Here is a 19,213-nt window from a genome sequence, read left to right as displayed (position 1 = left end):
AGAACGCTCATTGTGATTTGGCAGGAAGAATAAGAAGAAACTTTTCCCACGGATCGACTTCGCAAAGAATATCCTAGTGAATCCTCCTTCTTGTATTACTCCTTCATACCAATGTATCTTACTCGATCGAGTAACTATGCACGTTCCGCCAATGGCGAACAATTTTTGTTGCTGAATTACGAAGTGGTAAGCACCGTGTGTTGCGGAAAGTTTGCCGCACTCGAATTATGAAAGTAGAACAAAGTAGTTGCTATATCGTAATCTTGATCGAAATCGTCTGCTATTTTTTGAAAAGTGTTTACGATCATCGATGCCAATATGAATGGAAAAAGTTGGATTATAAGATGTGGATAATGGACAAAAAATATTACTATAATAAATACTATATATATATAATAATATATAGTAATATATTTAAATATATATATATATATATTATTTGAAATAGATACGTTAACTAAAATCTAAGAAAAAAATTTCATTTCTCTCGTCTAATGTATCCGATGTAATATTTGAATATATCACATACTACAAAGCTCTCTACTGAAACAGTACCTTAAGAGATTCTTTTTAACTGATTCGATCCGACAATGTTTCCTACCTATTGGTTACACGATAGGCGGATAACGTGTAATCGAAATGACGTTATGCCTCACGTATTTTCCATCGTTACTATATATATTACATATCGTTAGATACGCAATATAGGAAGATACCTGTAAATACATAGATATACATGTGTATATATATATATATGTAAAAAATATATCACTGAAAATACAAAACAAATGTAAAACATAAAATATAAAAGAAGAATGCTAAAAAGTGTATGTCATGATTCACAAAAACAGAAATGTCTTGGATATGAAGAAATAAAGAAATAAAAAAAAAAAAAAGAATAAAGAAAAAAAACGATGTTATCGATGTCAAAATAACGATTAGATTACCTTAGTTTATTATCTCAACAATTCTTTTGCACTTTAGAAGAAAAACTCCAATCTCCATTCTGTTCTTGTTTTTCCGTACGAGCTAAAAGCATCTTTAAAAAAATATGGCAATTAACCAATAAACAAGCATCGTGTAAGGAAATAATGTTATATCTATAAGTACTACCTACATAGTAATCCAGGTGAACGTGCGAACGAAAAGAGCCGTACGCATATATTTCCTGGCTTCTATGTAAGCGATAACGTTAAACAACTCCTTCAGCTACGAGGTTCGTAGGATAATATTGGCGAACAGAGAAAATTATCTTCCATAGAAAATGAATTCTCAAAGATGCGTAAACACAAAAAGTAATCTATAGATATACAAATAAATATATTATATCAAATGCATTTCCATTATTTTACCAAGAAACATATAATATTTAATTTTCTTTGTATTTAATTAAAATATATAACAATGTATATATTAAGATAACAAAAGATACATATAAAGAGATAAATAAACATGAGATATAAATAAACAAATAAATTAATGTCAGCTTCGACATGATATAATGGAACTGCCACGCAACTTTCACGAGTCATGTAATCGTTACGTCAATACTATATACAAATAGCTACAAATCGTGCTAAAAAGAAAAAGCGAACGTCCTGTATTTACACACACACACACACACACACAGAGAGAGAGATAATGTCTTTCGCATTGGTTCAATGTAAAAGAAAAATATATGTAAGTACGTTCTATTTGTAGTACATTTATATAATGATAGAAAAAACAGGACATGTCAACCAACCCTCAATTTCTTTCCACTTTCACGGTTACCGATAATAATAGCCAATAATAATCGATATAAGAATAACTCTGACATAAATCCTTCTTTATTTAACATTTACTCTCATTTTTCTTACTTATCTAAATTCGTTTAATTTCTAAGACAATACGATAGAATATGAATGACTGATATATAGAAAATATGAGTATTTTAAGTTACTTAAGTTACACCTAATCAATGGTTACGACAGTTAGTTCAATAGGAAACCTCGATCGAGAGAAATCAATTTAACAGGATGTATGAACATGATAGAGAGAAAAAGAGAGACAGAGATAGGAAGAGATAGGAAGGAGAGCAAGAGAGAGGGGGAGAGAGAGAGAGTGAGAAAAATTGAAGCTATGAGAGATATCGAGAACTGAAGAGAGGACGACTGTTTCGTGCACACACTCGCGTATCTATGCACCATATGCATGTGTGTAAAAATGAGAAAATGTATAGGCAAAAGATCGGTGAGGAATCGAGAAGGGAACGATGTCTCTCTCCTATTAATATAGACGTACGAGCTTCACGGTATCTCTATATCTCTATTGAGTATTCAGGTTAAGGCGACGCGTTTGATTGGCGCCTCTGGGGTCATTTTGATGCATGAATGGCTCCTCTGTGTTCGTTCGCCATGTCACGGCAACTCGCCGAAGGCTTTTTCGAAAAAAAAGAAAAAAGAAAAAAGAAAAAAAGAAAAAGAAAAGGCAAAAGGGAAAAATAGAGGGAGAAAAATTTGATTGGCCCTTCAGGACGTGATAGCGGCCTGGTGAACCGGGCCAGACGAGAACGTTCGGTTCGACTCTCATCGACACCCTCTGGCCATTTCTACGTTCGGTTAATTTTCTCTTCGTTCTCTTTTTCTTCCGTTTCCAGTGCGCCTCGCTTTTTCACTCGTATATTTCTTCTTTTCTTTTCATTTTTTTTCTTCTTGTCTTTAGCCAAGCTGATAGAAAAGAAAGAAAAAAAAAGAAAAAAGAAGTGCGAAGAATCAAACGTCCGAAGTAAAAGCGTTCAAATATAAAGAAGCTAGTTGCGTTTTTATAAAGAAGAAAGTTCTCTTTAAGAATGTTTGAAAACAGCATGGCTTGGAATGAATGGATTAAAGAAAATGAAGTAGAATAAAAAAAAAAAAAGAAAAGAAAAAAGAAAATTTATGAAAATTTGTAGAACGATTTCGAACGTAGTAAAAAAGAAATCGTTCTTAATAATACTCTATGGTTAACGAGAGAAAATAAAAAGAAAAAAAAAGCAGTAAGTTAACTGTTCGAAAAAAAACGAAAGCACAGGTGTGTCAGGAGAAAGAAGAATGCATTCGGTTGTTGTCCGAATACAAAGAAGGCTATTTCCGGATAAGCACGACCCTTAACTCGACAGCTCTAGTCACGTATGTCAACCCGGTTACATAAAATGTTATAAAGTATTTTATTCCATAGTTTCCGTGAAAAATCCTACTGAATATTTCAACGAATGTCTTGTAGTAAAACAAGCACATTTAATACGAGTCACATATCCGAGATTAGTGTCGTCATGTAAAGACGTAGGAGAAAAAAAATTTCTTCCATCAATCACAAATATCCTTTTTAAAGTGTCAAAAAGAAGAAATAAATTGTTAAGGAATTGCAAATGGTAATTAGAAGAACATCCAGGTGTCATTTTTATCCTCGTCATTGTTGGTAACGATGCCAGCAAGCAAATAGTCGATACACCGGTTCTTCGGACTCCCCAGGGAGAAGAATCTCCCATTGGTGTATTGTCTGTTTTGCATTGAACGATTTTATTACGCTAGGCTAACTCTTCTAACGACCTAACACGCTCCGTACCATTAGCAATTCGCGAAATCATTGATTTCGAGTATACGGCTTGAGGGAGCCTTCTTTCACAGATCCAGCATAGGGTCCGTTGTAGGATTTTCGGTTCGTTGAAACCACCACCCATTTACGTCGTCGTTCGAATCTTCCTCGGCCATCGTATACAAGCATTCGATGAATGGACAACCTGGAGCAGAAAAACTCGTGCACGAAAATAGAAAGGCCTTCATCCGTGACTCATTCCAATTATATCTTATTTGCTCATCGTGTTTTTCTTCCAAACTTTTATGATTCTAATCCTTGATGATTCAACTTCTTTTGTATCAAATATCCAATATATATGTTGAAATAGTTTTATCGTTTATTAAATACCTTTCTAATACATCAATATAAGCAAAAGCAACATTAGAAATTTATATTAACAATAATGCAAAATGATATTGACACATTTCAACAAGCAAAATTTTATTCATGTTTAATTAACGATATTTAGATAACGTTGTTTGAAATCGATTAAATTAAATATTTGTCCTAAAATCTTGTTTAATTCGAATAAAAATTTTAAGGTAAATGTCAAAGCAGTTCTTTTAACTATCCCACTATGTACCTATTTCGCTGAGTCGATACAAAACCACAACCACGAAGCAAAGCACACACTTCGCGCTAGATGATGGAACATCGAAGCGATACGTACGCGCCTCTCGCCAGAACCACGACGACGTGGTTCCTTTGATGTTAACATCCGCGTCCATCCGATCACAACTCTAATGTTCCTCGAAGCCAACATATGTATACTGTTCTAAAGAAACGACCGGATGCTTCCGTAGTTTATAACATCCTTCAATGAAAGAGTTTCTAACTGCTATATCTCCCATTTATTTTTTTTTCTTTTTTGTAATAATATTTAATTAAGGCAGAATTGTATGACGAATGAACACTTATTTTTAGAAAATCATAGGTATCAATAAATTTCCAAGAAGAATCACGAAGTATAAAAATAATAAGAAATTAAAATCACAAAAATTTCTAAGACTTAATTTCTATATAAGAAGATTAATTCCGCAAAAGTTATATCAACTCACTCATTCTATGAGAAAAATAAATTCTAACGCGTCATCAAAGTCAGATGTTCTCTAATATTACAATATTATAATATACCAACGACAACGTCTTCTCGTTGACCGATTATAACACCGCAAAGCACTTTGACAGCATCCATAGATGTTTGCCGCTCTATTATCCAAGCCAAACTTGTTTCCCTTGGAGAATAGCTTAACGTGACCGCATGTAAGAAGCAGTCTCGTCGATGGGACGATGGTAGCGATCTCTTTCGTGCAAAGAAGAAAAATGAGAAGTCAGTTTTCATAGGAGGGAAAAAAAGATTCTGTATGGTACATAGTAGACAGAGAAATAATAAATAACGGTGGTGCGCTTCGTAACACCGCAAGGAAATGAGAGCGGCACTTTGAGGTGTCGATAGGACACCTGGCCATAACAATACTGAATGTCCCGTCGTGCGAGTTTGTCCCCTTTTATAGAATATCTAGTGGTGCAGTCGACCACGAGCACCGTTCAATTACGAGCTTCCGCTTGGTAACCTTCTTGGCAGATTTCTTCTTCCTTCTTCTTATTCTTAACGCTTTTCGACTCGTCTCCTGATCTCTCACGTCTTTCATGTCTTCCCCTAAAACTCACCCCAAAAGTTTGGCGATGTTATTCGATGACATTCGTTATAATAGTTTGCGTTAGAAAGTAAAGAACACGAACGTATGTATGTGATCGCAAATACTAAAAGAAAAAACTAAATACTATCTATGTTTGTACATCTTCGATGTCACAACGGACGATTGAGAAATTAAAATATGTACTCTAACTCTAAATCCTTATAATAATGTATTAACTGATCTGCTTAATAACGTTTTAGAATATCATGATGTTAAACATTTTGTTCGTTAAATCCTATTACAAATGAACGTAAAAGGATGTATTGTAAGGATGTTTCAAGTTCACTCTCTGTCTTCGATATATATCTATCTAGTTACTTTGATCAGTGAGCATTAACGACGCTCGATAAGATCAACGACGAGAGAACACGTTCTTAAATACTCAAAAAACTCTTGGTCCCATCTTTATTCGTGCTAATCACATCAAGAAAAGCTGTCCACTTGGAAGAAAGAAAGGAAAGAAAGGTTGCTCAAAATAACTGCTCGTCTTATTATCATTTCGGAGATTAAGCGGTAGGATAGGGTAAGAGAAATCTGCCGACAACTTTTCTCTTTCTCTATCTCTCTCTTTCTCTCTCTCTCTCCTTCTCTTTCTTTCTCTATCAAACAAGAGTCACCCTCTTCTCAGAGAGAAGATCCTCGAAGGTAGTAGCACGCATCTGTAGACACTCGAACCTCTTCGAATTATCCTTGAATTCGGCCATATCAATAGAAGCTCGCTCCCTTTAAGGGATCCAACCACAAGAATCCAATTACGTAATATCGTGGCTGCGGTTCACCGAAGAAGCATCCGGGATCCTCGATGACAGGCTTGATGGTAGATAGAGAGGAGCAGAGGAAAGGGAATAGAAAGAGGTGGAAGAGGTTCGAGGATGAGGAGGATGAGGAGGATGAGTAAGGGATGTCAAGGGCTTTTCGGCGAAGGAGCCAGACAAACGACTCGGTCCATCCAACCTGGCATTCCCTATACTCGTGGCTCTATAGGAGAAGCCAGGTGAGAATAACGCGCATCTCACGCTATCCTGACTCCATCTGCCTACGTAGGTGCTGTTGCCTGTATACTTCTCCGTTCTGTCTATGTGCGACTAAGGATAAAAATGTCCCTCTCGGTCTAAAGATCGTCATGGATCGAGGCTTTAAAATTTTTCACGTTTTTTAAAACAAATCCCTTATGTTCTTACTTGCACAGTTTTCTAAAAGATGTTAAAAGAAAAAAAGGAAAAAAAGAAAGAAAGAAAAAAGAATAAAAATTTCAAAATTTTCGAAAAAAATTTAAGTACCAACAAATCGGCAAAACAATAAAAGATCTTTGAATACGAACGATTTCACATTATCGATGCGATAACGTATTCTGCGAGTTCACTCTAACCACCGTTCGCCCTTATCCGACGCTGTTATCGTTACTCCAACAACTCTGGTAAGATCCTGTTTACCCAGCAACTTCGATATTACTCGAGGCACGCGGTCTTATACATTAAGTACCTCAATCCTCAGAATTCCTACGTAGCACCTTCTTGTATCACCGTATTACATTGTTTTCGAATTAATCGTACCACCGAAAATCATACAATTTCATAATCAGAAAATCAACGAGTAATTATATGAAATTGTCTGTTGAAATGAAATCGATAGGATTGATATCGAAACGTTGATTGATTTAACATTGATACGATAACCAGTCAAATGATGGACAAATCAAACAAATCAAAGATAAGAAAAAAATCTTTATACTTCATCTTGTGATTTTCTCATTAGTTTTTTTTATTATAAAAAAAAACGAGTAGTAATACACCCAATCGTGTTATATATTCATCTTAACATTCCGGTTACTATTTCTACCCCATGAAGCCTCTCATCCCTCTCTCCCTCTATCTCTCTCTCTCTCCTTTTCTCTTTCTCTCTCTCTCTCTCTCTCTTTTACCCTTCCAGCCGCTGACGTTCCTCGCCGCAACGCAACGTCTCCTCGTTTTGTTCCATGTATCCGAAGCAGAACAACGGACGGAATCTTGCGCAGAGGCTTTACTCGGGGAATTAATTTCCTTTGTGAGCTTTCAAAGAGCGTTTAGTGCGGTTGCTTTCGGGAATGACGACAGGTTGATTGTGGCCGAGAGGCCGAAGCAACCTCTTCAAAAGGGCGGGGTAGGAGGATAAAACGAATGAAATAGGGAGGAAGAGAAAAAGAGAGAAAGAGAGAATAGAATCAATGCGTTTGTGAACGAATAAATAACTTTTAAATACGATTACGAGTTACTATACATACCTTTAAAAAGGTTCATAATGGTCTACAGAAGTTGCCAGAAGATATTTATCGACGTTCCCATTATACTTAAACGATCATCGGATCGAAGATGATCATTTAAAAAGTGAAAGTCAAGAGAATCGTTCATGAACGAGATCGAATATGATATTCTACCTCGTTTTATTTATTATAGGTAAACTATTATATGAAAATTGTAATTCTATAGAAATATAATATAAGGAAAAATATCTCGTTAGGTGCATTTTTAAAAATTATTATTTAACAAGTTGATTGCCACTCGATGCACCAACGATACACCGAAAGAGATGAAGAACCGGAAATTTGTGGGAGGGAGGAAAAAATTAAAAAAAAAAAAAAAATTAAAAAAAAAAATAAAAAAAAATAATACAAAAAGTAACCGACAAAATGTCGAGGGAGAAAACTCGAGTTCATCCTGAACCGGGTATTCACGGCCGACGTCCGTTCGTTCTATCCGTACGGTGAAATTCGAACGATTTTTGTAATTTAAACAGCCGCCTGGCTTACTTATTGGCATTATAAATCAGTTGATACGAGCGTAGAGAAAGAGAAAACGAGGAGATCTCCGTCCCTAACGACTTCACGTTCCAGCAGGTCGCACTTCTATACTACGTCGTTCCTCTCCACTACTCGACGCGAGGATTCCAGGGTGGTGTACGTTAACCGTGGGATTTATTTCTGTATAAAGGCGTGACTAAAAATCGCCATATATCACGTTGCACACCGTGTTGCATACTGGTTACGGCCCTACTGGGGTTCGTATACCTAGCTACTAAGCCTGGGTAAACCGCGAGCCGTTTGTCATGCTTTTTACTAATAAGCCGCTCCTGCCGTTTCGAGCTTTAATGCGAGCGCGATATTGCCAACTTTGTCTTTAGCTTCGAAACCGTATCCGAAACGAAACGAGCGTTACGAATGTAGAGAAAGCAAAAGGGAGAAAAAATAAATAAGTAAATAAAAAAGCATAGAGGAAAAAAAAGGAGGAAAAAAAAATTCGAAATAAAGAAGAGAACGAGAGAACGAGACTACGTGCGTAGTAGCGTAACGAATGGAAGCCAAACGAACGTTATTGCAAAAACTTCTTCGAAGCCAACCAGAAAACTTTTTGACACGTATGACGCGCTTGCCCGTTACTCTTTTGGAAATATAATAATTACATCGCCTCGTACGTTCGTTCGTTCGTTCGATCTAAATTAATCTTTTGCCATCGTATTGGCACGTTTGAAAAAGTCATAGAATGAAATGTTGAATAACGTGAATTTATTTGACTCATCATATCATATGAAAGATAACAAGCGAACAAAAGTATATATTTACATATGTAAATATTTACATATGTAAATATTTTTATATTGATTCTCAATAACTTTACATATACATCAAATAAATACTTGCACACACACACACACACACACACACACACACAGAGACACACATACACACTGTTAAAAAATCTTATACAAAGATGAAAATGCAGAGTTCTCATAAAATAATATAATACAGTTAAAAAAGAAACAGAATAATTGTTTGTTGATCGAACAAAACGATCGAAAAAGAGAATACGAAGATAGTCGAAGTTTCGAGTTACATCTCGCAACTCATAACTTAACGAATAAGTAGAATGATACAAGGGAACTTCATAAATCGCGAACACGATACTATCTATGTGTTATTTATCGGCCTTCCGGATTTATCCGGCAGCGTGCGTGCACCGTTCCTGAAATTAATTTACCTCGAATTATCTTCCGTCCTGAACGAACCGATCGGACGGCCGATATCAACGCTTCATTAGGATTATCTTCGAGCTCGTAGCATAATTCAATCGTGGCCGAATACTTTCATCCACAAAAATTGATTTACTTAGCAGGCTTCGTTTATTTCTCGATTAATCGATGTATCGTTTTATAGTAAATAATGATAACATATCCATTCTATTTCTTCAATTTTTCTTTTCCATATATTTTTTTAACTTATCTTATCATTCTTATTTACCAGGAATCCATTGTATCATTGTGTTATTTGATATAGAATAATGCTCTTGTCGAAAAAGTATGGTTATTATATATATAATACATACATATACACTGTATTAGAAATCTATAAAATCCCTAAATATTCCTTATTATTACTTCTATACTACATGTATATATACCATAACAAAAAAATATCATCAGTTTGCTCGCACACGCGAGTTTGAAATCAGAATTAAGAAGAAGTAAGTTGAAAAGAAAAGTAAAGATAGGGGTTTGGCTCGAAGAAGAAGAAATTCTTGAATTCCCGACTTCGTGTTATTATATACCATAAAAGGCACGGACCCCATCGAAATCCGTTCCGCTCCATGTACGTCTCGACCGACATGAAATATAAGGCAATTTCATGAACCATTAAGAATGGAAGTTCATAAGTCGGCAGCAGCACGTGTTTTCGGTGTTAACCCGTGTAGAAGGCGAAATGAGATTTTTCGATGTGTCGGCCCACCATACGGTTCTTCTCTCCTTTGCTTTCTCTTAGCATGCCATCGATAACACGGACGTTCCGCAAAAGGAAAGGAAAATGCACCTTTTACCGCTTTTCTTATTGAGAAAACTTATCCTTTCAAAAACTGATCTTCACTAATATTTCATTCCACCCCTCTCCGCCTATCTTTATGTTAACAACGCATTGACACTACCAATTCTTACTTCATCAAATCGATAATTACTAAACTTTTATAAAATAATTACATCTACCTCTCTTACTTTTCACCTATATATCTCTTTATATTATTATTGTATTATTATATCAATTGGTTTTTTTATATATACAAATTTCTTCACTTTTTATTTACGTTTTTTTATTATTTTCTTTCTTTTCTCTCTCTCTCTCTCTCTCTCTCTCTCTCTCTCTCTCTCTCTCTATCATCTATCTTTGTTCAAATTTTTCCTTTATTCTAAGTTTTCGATGTGCAATACCAAACAAAGTTTCTACGAATCACCGTTTATAGAAGAAAAAGAAATAGATTTCTTCTCAAAAAGCAAGAAGAAAAATGGACGAAAAAGGGGTACGATGAGAAAAGTGAAAGAAGGAAGGAAGGGTGCCTTTATAATTTCATCCCTAATTTATTTTACAGCGAAGCTAATAAAAAAGCAACCACCGCGATGTATCCCGCTTGGCCATTCGCCAGCGAGCACCAAGGAAGAATGGGATATTGTAGGGAGGGATGAAAAAGCGGAAACGCTTTCTTGCAGATCCTCGAAAGCACGCGAACACGTATTCACCACCCTGGTTTGAGTTGAACAAAAGCCTTATGATACGACTCTTTCACTTTTATCGCCAATCTTAGGCTTTTTCGGTCTTTTTTGTTTATACAATATAATGTCTTATGCCTAATATCAATAAGGTAAATAGGATATAAGAAGAGAAAAATATAAAAGAGAAAAAAGAAGAAAAAAAGAAAGGAAAGATACGAGAAAATTTTTTTATTTATAACTTAATTTTTCATGATAAATTTGAAAGTTGAAGATTTCTAATGGAAAAAAAAAGAAAAAAGAAAATCTTCCGAAAGATTTGACAAATGAAAAAAATGTCACTAATTAACCGAACTCGTTGCGACTTTCACGTTTTAAATCGCACAGTCGCGATATGCAAACGATTACGAAACGGTATCTCGAATTCTCGGAGGATACTCGAAAATACGCGTACGTAGAACCGATCGATGAAACACGCGGCTGATGATTTTATTATTACGCGCGTGCATTATCACGCGTGGCACGCCAAATGCGCGATCGTGTACGCTCGCATGGTCCGGAAATTCCGATGATTCTCGTGTTTCGCTTTGCAACGTCGATTGTGAAAATTGATTAACCAGCAATAGGTGAATTTTTATCTCTCTTCTCTCCCTCATTCGTCCCTCATCCAAAAAAAAAAAAATAACCTTCGTCCAGATATTCTGTAAATAACGATGAAGTTATAAACATCGAGAAAAAAAATTCAACGATTTTGGATGATAGTAGAAAAAAAAAATTCCTCATATATTTCCATTAAAAATATTTGCACATCGCGAGACACGCTCGACTTATTTGTTACAGATACCCATACGTCATGTAATACAAAACCACTTTTGTTGAACCACATCAAACGTCATGATGGATAACGAAATTACATTAACCGTAGGCGTCTATCATCAAATCTATTAAAACAAAGCCTACTCTTGTGTTTCAACTCATCCACGTTAATTAAACGTCTCATCGAACGCCGCTAGCATTTCGTTTTCGTGTAGTATCACTGACACGATATGACAGTGATAGTCATAACACGATAGATAATCGCTAGACGAAAAGGGATTCGGTCTCGACAAATTCAACGATCGATAGACGAACGAAAACAAGATGAATTACAAAGCGAATTCGATCGAAATAAAACAGACAAAAAAGATTAACAATAGTTATTGTTTTATATATATACATATATATATATATATATATATATATATATATATATATATATACATTATATACATATAAATATATATACATTAATGACCAGGAATCGCGTCAATTTGAACAATGTATTCACCATCGATGTTAATCAAACGCAGGTGGCAAATAGCATCGATCGTGTCAGGTCGATTTCCCATCTAAGGAAATTATTCCCTTGTATCGTGAAACCCATTAAGCGGGTCTCTCGATTAGGTGGCCACGTCGCGAACGGATCGATCGGTGCAAATATGCTACATAAACAGACTTGGAATTACTGTCGAACGAGATTCCAGGTATACCTTTGAGAAATACATGGGCAAGTGCGTTGCTCAACGAGGAGGATCGGATCTTCTACAGAGAATGTAGAGTCAATAGAGTCGATAATCATTTTGTTCTTCATTTTTCCTATCAAATCCAGATTTACTAAAAAAACTAGATTCTCTCAGATTCATTAGATTAAAAAAGAAACCTCTCTCTCATTCTCTCTTTCTCTCTCTCTCTCTCTCTCTCTCTCTCTCTCACTCACTCTCCCTTTCTCTCTCTCACTCTCTCTTTCTCTCTCTCTCTCTCACTCTCTCTTTCTCTCTCTTACTCTCTCTTTCTCTCTCTCTCTCTCTCTACCCTTATCAATTAAAATACATGCATATATGATTTTCTTAATAAGATTCATAAAATTGTGATTATGTTCTATCAACTTAGTTATTCAAAATTCTTTATATAAATCATATTGTTATACGTATTTCACATAAGACATCTGCCAATAAATAATAACTTTTAATATCGAGTTTCCTCCATTTATGTTAACAATTGAATCGCATTTATTCTTTTTTCCTTTTCTCTTTTTTTTTTTTTTTGAATTATTATCATTAAAAATATGTACAATCTCTTTCTAAAATTTAAATTGCGTAAGGAAATACAAAAGAACAATGATGATACAACATGGTTCATTGTCCAAGAGCTTTCGAATCTCGGAAGCTGCTTGTATGTACGTTCAAGACCGCCAATCATGCTGATTGTCCTGATTGTGTCCGCAAGCCGTTTGCTCGTCGGTGCCTATGCGCAGTAATTATATTAGCTTTGAGGGACCAGGATTCTGGACCTCCTGTATATTCCTACCATTTCTCCCTACGGCTCTTTATCGCGCTTCATCGCTCGTTCCTAGTAAACAGAACAAAGAGAATTGTCTGTTCACAGAATGTCTAATTATTTTGTAAACGTAGATATATATTTAAATACGTATATGTAAATACATGTGTATTTATTTTTTAATTATATTATTTATAATTCCGTGCACAATGTACATATATATACTTTTCTTCATCATTATCAGTGATCATTTCTTTCAACATATATTTTCATTTTATGACATTCGTACTATTTACAAAATATTATGAAATATAATCGTAAATCTTTATAACAAGATTGATAAAATTAAAAATATTAAAAATACGACAAATCTAATAATACTTTTAAAAAAACAATATGCAAATACATATCCGTATATGTAATCAAATACATACAATAAATCAAATATATAATTTGACGTGATCAAATACATAGATCTGAAGTACATAATTTTTTATTAAGTATTAAACGTGTAAAGTCAAACTTAATTTTAAAAAATATACTACAATTCATTATGTTAAAATATAATTGGCTAAGATCGTTAACGTACAAATATAGCTTTTATAAAATAATTAATATTAAGAGAAATTATTCTAACTAGAATTAACTCAGAGTTAATTGAAGCATTTTTTATTGTTACTTTTGAAAAATTTGTCGGCAAATGCTGTGTCAAATAATTCATGCCGTATGGTTCCTAATATTTGCAAACGTTACTACGATACTTCAACGTTGTTACATTGCCATATCACAACATTACTGTTCTATTTAGAAATGTAAAATTTATCATTGAAAACGAGCAGGATAACTAAGAACAGTGAAGACAATCGAACAACAATATAAATTATTATGTATTCAATCACTTTTACAATACGATCACCATTACTAATTATATTTTATTTTCCTGTATTATTATATATATTTCTATTACTTTTTATTTAATTGTAAAATAAATATCATTTTTTACTTTTATAATATTAATTGTAAAAATCTCGTTCCTTAGAAATTCTGTCAATTTATAGCTTTAATTTGGAGAAGATGATCGTCTCACGAATAGAAATCTTCACTTCGAACTTTTAACGACTGTCATTTTAAAACCGCTATATTATATTCTGAATAATTTTCGGTCTTATTAATTTATTCCAATTCATTTTCATAAAATGATTTATTTATAATACTTAAATCAGCAATTCGTGAAATATGAATTTGTTATTTGTTTATCTCTTTTTTTTTTAACTTAATTTGTTCATTTTTTCCTATTTCTAGAGCTTTTCTTGCCATCTCTAATGCACCTTCCCTAGTTTTATGACCTCCAATGAAACGAACTGAATGTACAAATATGCTACCACTAATTCCATTGACTGCTTCAAGATCTTTTGTTCTTAAACCTGCCCATTTTTCTGGCAAAAACATCCTGCATATTAAAAAAATATATTACAAATTAATCCAATGTATTCGTATAATGAAATATAAGTTTGAATAAAGTAAAAGAAATCCATAAATACCTGCATATAAAACTTGATGGTTTTACAGGAATTGCTCTAACTCTATATTCTGTTTTTACATCCTTAAAGATTACATATTTTATAAGAGGTTTTATATTTTTCTCCTTTTCTATCTCCACTAAATGTTGCTGCCATGGTGCAAACTTTTCTAGTTCTATGATTTCTCCACTTTTATCGATCTATGGAATCGAAAACTTTTATAAAAGATTTCTTATAAGGCAGTAACAAAACATTATCACAAGTGTTTTACATGCATTAAAAAAGATCTTTTTGTTTTACATTTAACATACCTGAAATCTATTTGCTACAGCATTTTCTACAATGTATCTTGCAGGCAACCATACATTTATACAATTATGTACAGCATAATTAAATTCTTCTCCAACTAAATCAATAGCTTTTAAAAATTGTATATTATCATTTGTTTTTTCATCATTCCAAGAAGGATTTAATCTGTCTACTCTCGAAGATAATCCTGTTAATATCTTATAACTAACAAAATAAATGTACACATATATTACAGTAAAACTAAATTAAACGAATATACATAGAAATATTTCTTTTTTAAAAAAATATTTTTTACTTACACAGGTTCTTGATCGAACATTGGTATTCCATTATCTATAGCATCAATTTCTTGTATTAACTTGTAATATACTGAATTGAATATTATTTTGATAATATCATCGCTTGTATTTACAGGAGCCAATTGTTTAATTATTTCATGACCAAAATGGCAATAAATTAATCCTGCGCTACTTAACTTAATTTTACTGTTGCATCCATCCTCATGTATAATTGTACTTAATGACTCATTAAAATCACTACAACGAAGTCAGAAATAATTAATGGAATTATTTCATTTCATTTTGTAACGTATAATAAAAAATATAACCTCATATGATGATCATATCGATGAGTAGAAGGATCATATTTTCCACCAACGTCTACAACAATATCACAACTATTTAAAACATCAGGATCACGTGATCTAAAAATATAAACAAACTGTAAAAAATTGTTTTCGTACTTTAGTTTTAAAATATTTACCTTACGATAATTCCATCTTTATACCTAGGTAAAAGTTTCAACAAAAAAATTGCAAGAGCTTCATCACAATGGAATGTACCGTCATGCGTACCAATTGTTATTATTTTATTCTGTGACATCTTCTGAGATGTCATTTGAATGATTATCAATTGATCTTGAAAACAAGAGCAATTTAACAAACCATGTGATTTTCAAATTATTTTCGAAAATAATACACTGTTATAAATATAAATTAGAAAACCAAGAACACATACGAAAAAGAAGGCAGCTTATACTGCCTGAACGAGAGAAATCTATCGCGTTTGATGCGCTCTCTGGTGAGTAAACTTAAAACTAATAAATCACTAGCGTAATAATACTAAATTAAGACTATGCAGAGTTTCTATGAATAACATAAGAATAAAAAAATCTATAGTGAACCAATAAGTGCTCAATAATTTTGCAGATAGTTACTAACAATTCTTTAATTTGTTCCTAACTTTCTCATAATATCCAATTTTCTGATATATCAAGGATTTGTACTAACAAGACATCCCACACCTTATATGTGTCAGCTGATCGTGTGACACAAATAATGAAAGAAGGTATAATGCAGAACTCAGTTCAACCATTGGAAAATAATGATGATAACGATAAGGAGGAATGGGACAACTCTGTTTATTGGAATTCCAATGAAGCTGGTAAATATAACAAGTTTATAAACACGAAATACATAAAATACATTGAATAGATAGAATTAATAATACAATATATTTTTAACGTTATCATGTATATTTCTAGAATATGCAGATATTAATGAAAAGTTAGATCAATTGCATTCCGTTCTGGATTGTCTTGAGAAAAAAAATCGCAGCATCCAGGCTGGACTTATGGAGTTGCTACAATCAAATCGTGAAGCTAGAAAGCAGTTTCAAGAAGCATTAAAAATATAAGCTATAAAAGAAAGATGAAATCTTTCAACAGTTTTCTAATTATAACGTATTGACTATGTAGTTGAACATATATCAGATTACATTTATTATGTTAAAATTAATAGAAATGAATAAGAAACTATGTCATATATGCTATTAGCATATTAAAAAAGTGCTTTTAAATTTAGTTGTAATAGTTATTTAAAAGTACAACAATCCAATTGGAGATTGTATAAAAATAATTGGATTTCTTAAAGTGCAATATTTCTGATAATAAGAACTTTATATTAATTTGTGTTGTAAACATTTTGGCAATTTTAAACAAATTATTGCTTACATTTATTAACTAACATTAATCGTGATGTATGTATCAAATCCTTTAAATTAAAATTCAAATATATGTCAATCAAATTCAAGTATTAATTTAATTCCTATCAACTTTGATATGTTCTTATTTATACTTACTGGAAACGATATTATTTTGTATCATGTCAATTGATATCCCAATTTTATTATTAATCAATAAGAATCTGCATTATCGACAGAATCTAATATAATTGAACATTCAGTATATCGAATAGAAGAAAGGGGAACAATCGGTAAATTATCAACAGTTAATCTGTCGATAATGTCGTATAAGAATTCTACTTTTGAAAAGGAAAATAGTTATGGAATGATCCTAAATTTTTCTCAAATTTATTCAATAATTCTTACGATAATTTAAAAAATATACCAATCTTATGAAAAACATTCTAAATTCTACTTCAACTTTAAAGATTTAATCATTAAATGAATTTTTATAAAAATGTAAATTAAATATGAATTCATGAAACATTACTATTGGCATAAAAATTTTATATGAATAGAATGACATAATTATTAATCTTCTTGAAAAAATATTTAAAAAATTTGGATCCAGAAACTTAACAAAACACAGTTTCTTTTAAGTGATAACGTTAACCATAACGGTCGCTATAAACATATAACTCATGCTAATGGTCGGTACGCGTGCATGTCCGAGCATAGGGTGATGATACGGGTATGAGATACACAGGGAGGGAACAAGGGAAAACAGGAGTGGTCCGCGCGAGCAAGAGAGCGAGCCAGCGAATGAATGAGAGAGCAACTGCAGAGTGAGTTGGAGGTCGGAGGAGTATATTGGCCATTTCCGCAGGAAACTCTAGGTAACCTGTAACAGCCGTTGAGGTTGAAACTGAACGTATTAGCGATCGCTGCCATTTCAGCGATCGCTAATACCACAACGATAATACTTTTCAATGAGTTTCAATCGATACTTAACAATCTTCCTTTCAGATATTTGTATAGATTTACATTTTCATTCATTATCTAACACAAACCTAATCCCTTTATTTCAAGGCAACACAATCTACTGATCCTATTTGGATCACTAACAATTAGATGTATAAAGTAAATTTACCGTATAATAGACTCCCCTTAAATTTGTCCTTTCACACGCTTTAGAATCCTTGATTTTTCATATCAAATCCTATCGTCTGAGTTGCGTTGATTATTTGATCATTAGGTGATTATTTTGACAATAAAAATCGAGATTCACTATGGATCGTATCATTTTCAAGCACGTGAATAGAGGCTTATTTTCTTTCTGCACGGGTGTTATACAAAATTTTATGTATCAAGTTTATCTATAAACGAGCATATATCTTTTATATTTACATCCCCCTTTCTATTTTTAATGTTAACATATAAAGAAAAATATTTGGTTATATATTCCCAAGTAAATGTTCAATTTAGTAACGTTTACCATCTAACCGTTTATAAAGAAAAAACAAACACGAGATCTGATCTTTGCCAGTATGAATTTTATGCCTTCATTGAGCCGTAACGTGCCATCTGTAACTGTCTTCGTTAATCCATCAGGCTAAAATTCCACTAGAAAATGTAACTCTTGCGAACTGCTAGTCGTTGAATATCTTCGTGAATTGGTCTAACTTTATTATCATCGTTATTTAATATATATATATATATATATATATATATATATATATATATATATATATATATATATACTTTGAATAGAAACTTTTAATACATTCGAAGTTTTTCAGATCGTACACGATATCATTTCATAAGAAAAGCTACATAATAAGAAACACCAAAGACCATTATATTTTCCTATCCGTACGATAGACTGACATATGCACGAGCGATCAGTAATTCACGCGAATCGAAAGAAGAAAAGAGAATAAAATGTAGAGAGAATCAATCTAACGGGCAACGTATTACTAACCGATCACATTCACCGAGATAAACGGCCGTTGTCCCGATCAACATAATATTCATGGCAGTTGACGTATTCGAACGGGAAGAGATCATTTTTTAAAGTGATGATACTTTAATTATTTTTAAACTATGGGACAACTATATCTTTTTCGTATAAATTTACTTTATCCGCAACGGTGTTCTCCAATAGGAGTGAAATCTGATAAAAAAAATTATCAGATTAGTTGCGAATAATTGAATGGACTTTCCTTTTGCACACAACGCGTAAATACATAATGTATGATAAAATTTTGGCTAACTTCGTTCAACAATTGACTACGATATATGTATA

At 33.0% G+C, this 19,213-nt stretch overlaps 2 protein-coding genes across 2 annotated transcripts; one reads left to right on the top strand and one right to left on the bottom strand.

Annotated features, from left to right (window-relative positions):
* Positions 1-13,273: 13,273 nt before the first annotated feature.
* Positions 13,274-16,014, bottom strand: LOC124426820 (MYG1 exonuclease). Its single transcript, XM_046968967.1, has 6 exons — positions 15,710-16,014; positions 15,555-15,650; positions 15,247-15,483; positions 14,950-15,151; positions 14,660-14,838; positions 13,274-14,568 (listed from the first exon to the last, which is right to left on the bottom strand). The coding sequence occupies exons 1-6, from the start codon at positions 15,841-15,843 to the stop codon at positions 14,364-14,366; spliced, it is 1,053 nt and encodes a 350-aa protein (XP_046824923.1). The 5' UTR covers positions 15,844-16,014; the 3' UTR covers positions 13,274-14,363.
* A 125-nt stretch (positions 16,015-16,139) lies between these two features.
* LOC124426827 (bublin coiled-coil protein-like) lies at positions 16,140-17,036 on the top strand. The gene is made up of 2 exons (XM_046968979.1): positions 16,140-16,389; positions 16,490-17,036. The coding sequence occupies exons 1-2, from the start codon at positions 16,284-16,286 to the stop codon at positions 16,639-16,641; spliced, it is 258 nt and encodes an 85-aa protein (XP_046824935.1). The 5' UTR covers positions 16,140-16,283; the 3' UTR covers positions 16,642-17,036.
* The last annotated feature ends 2,177 nt before the right edge of the window (positions 17,037-19,213 follow it).

The sequence above is a fragment of the Vespa crabro genome, chromosome 1, assembly GCF_910589235.1.
Source record: "Vespa crabro chromosome 1, iyVesCrab1.2, whole genome shotgun sequence".
In the NCBI taxonomy this organism is placed as follows: Eukaryota; Metazoa; Arthropoda; class Insecta; order Hymenoptera; family Vespidae; genus Vespa; species Vespa crabro.
Note: the sequence above shows the minus strand (reverse complement) of the source record. Positions and strands in the feature narration are given on the sequence as shown.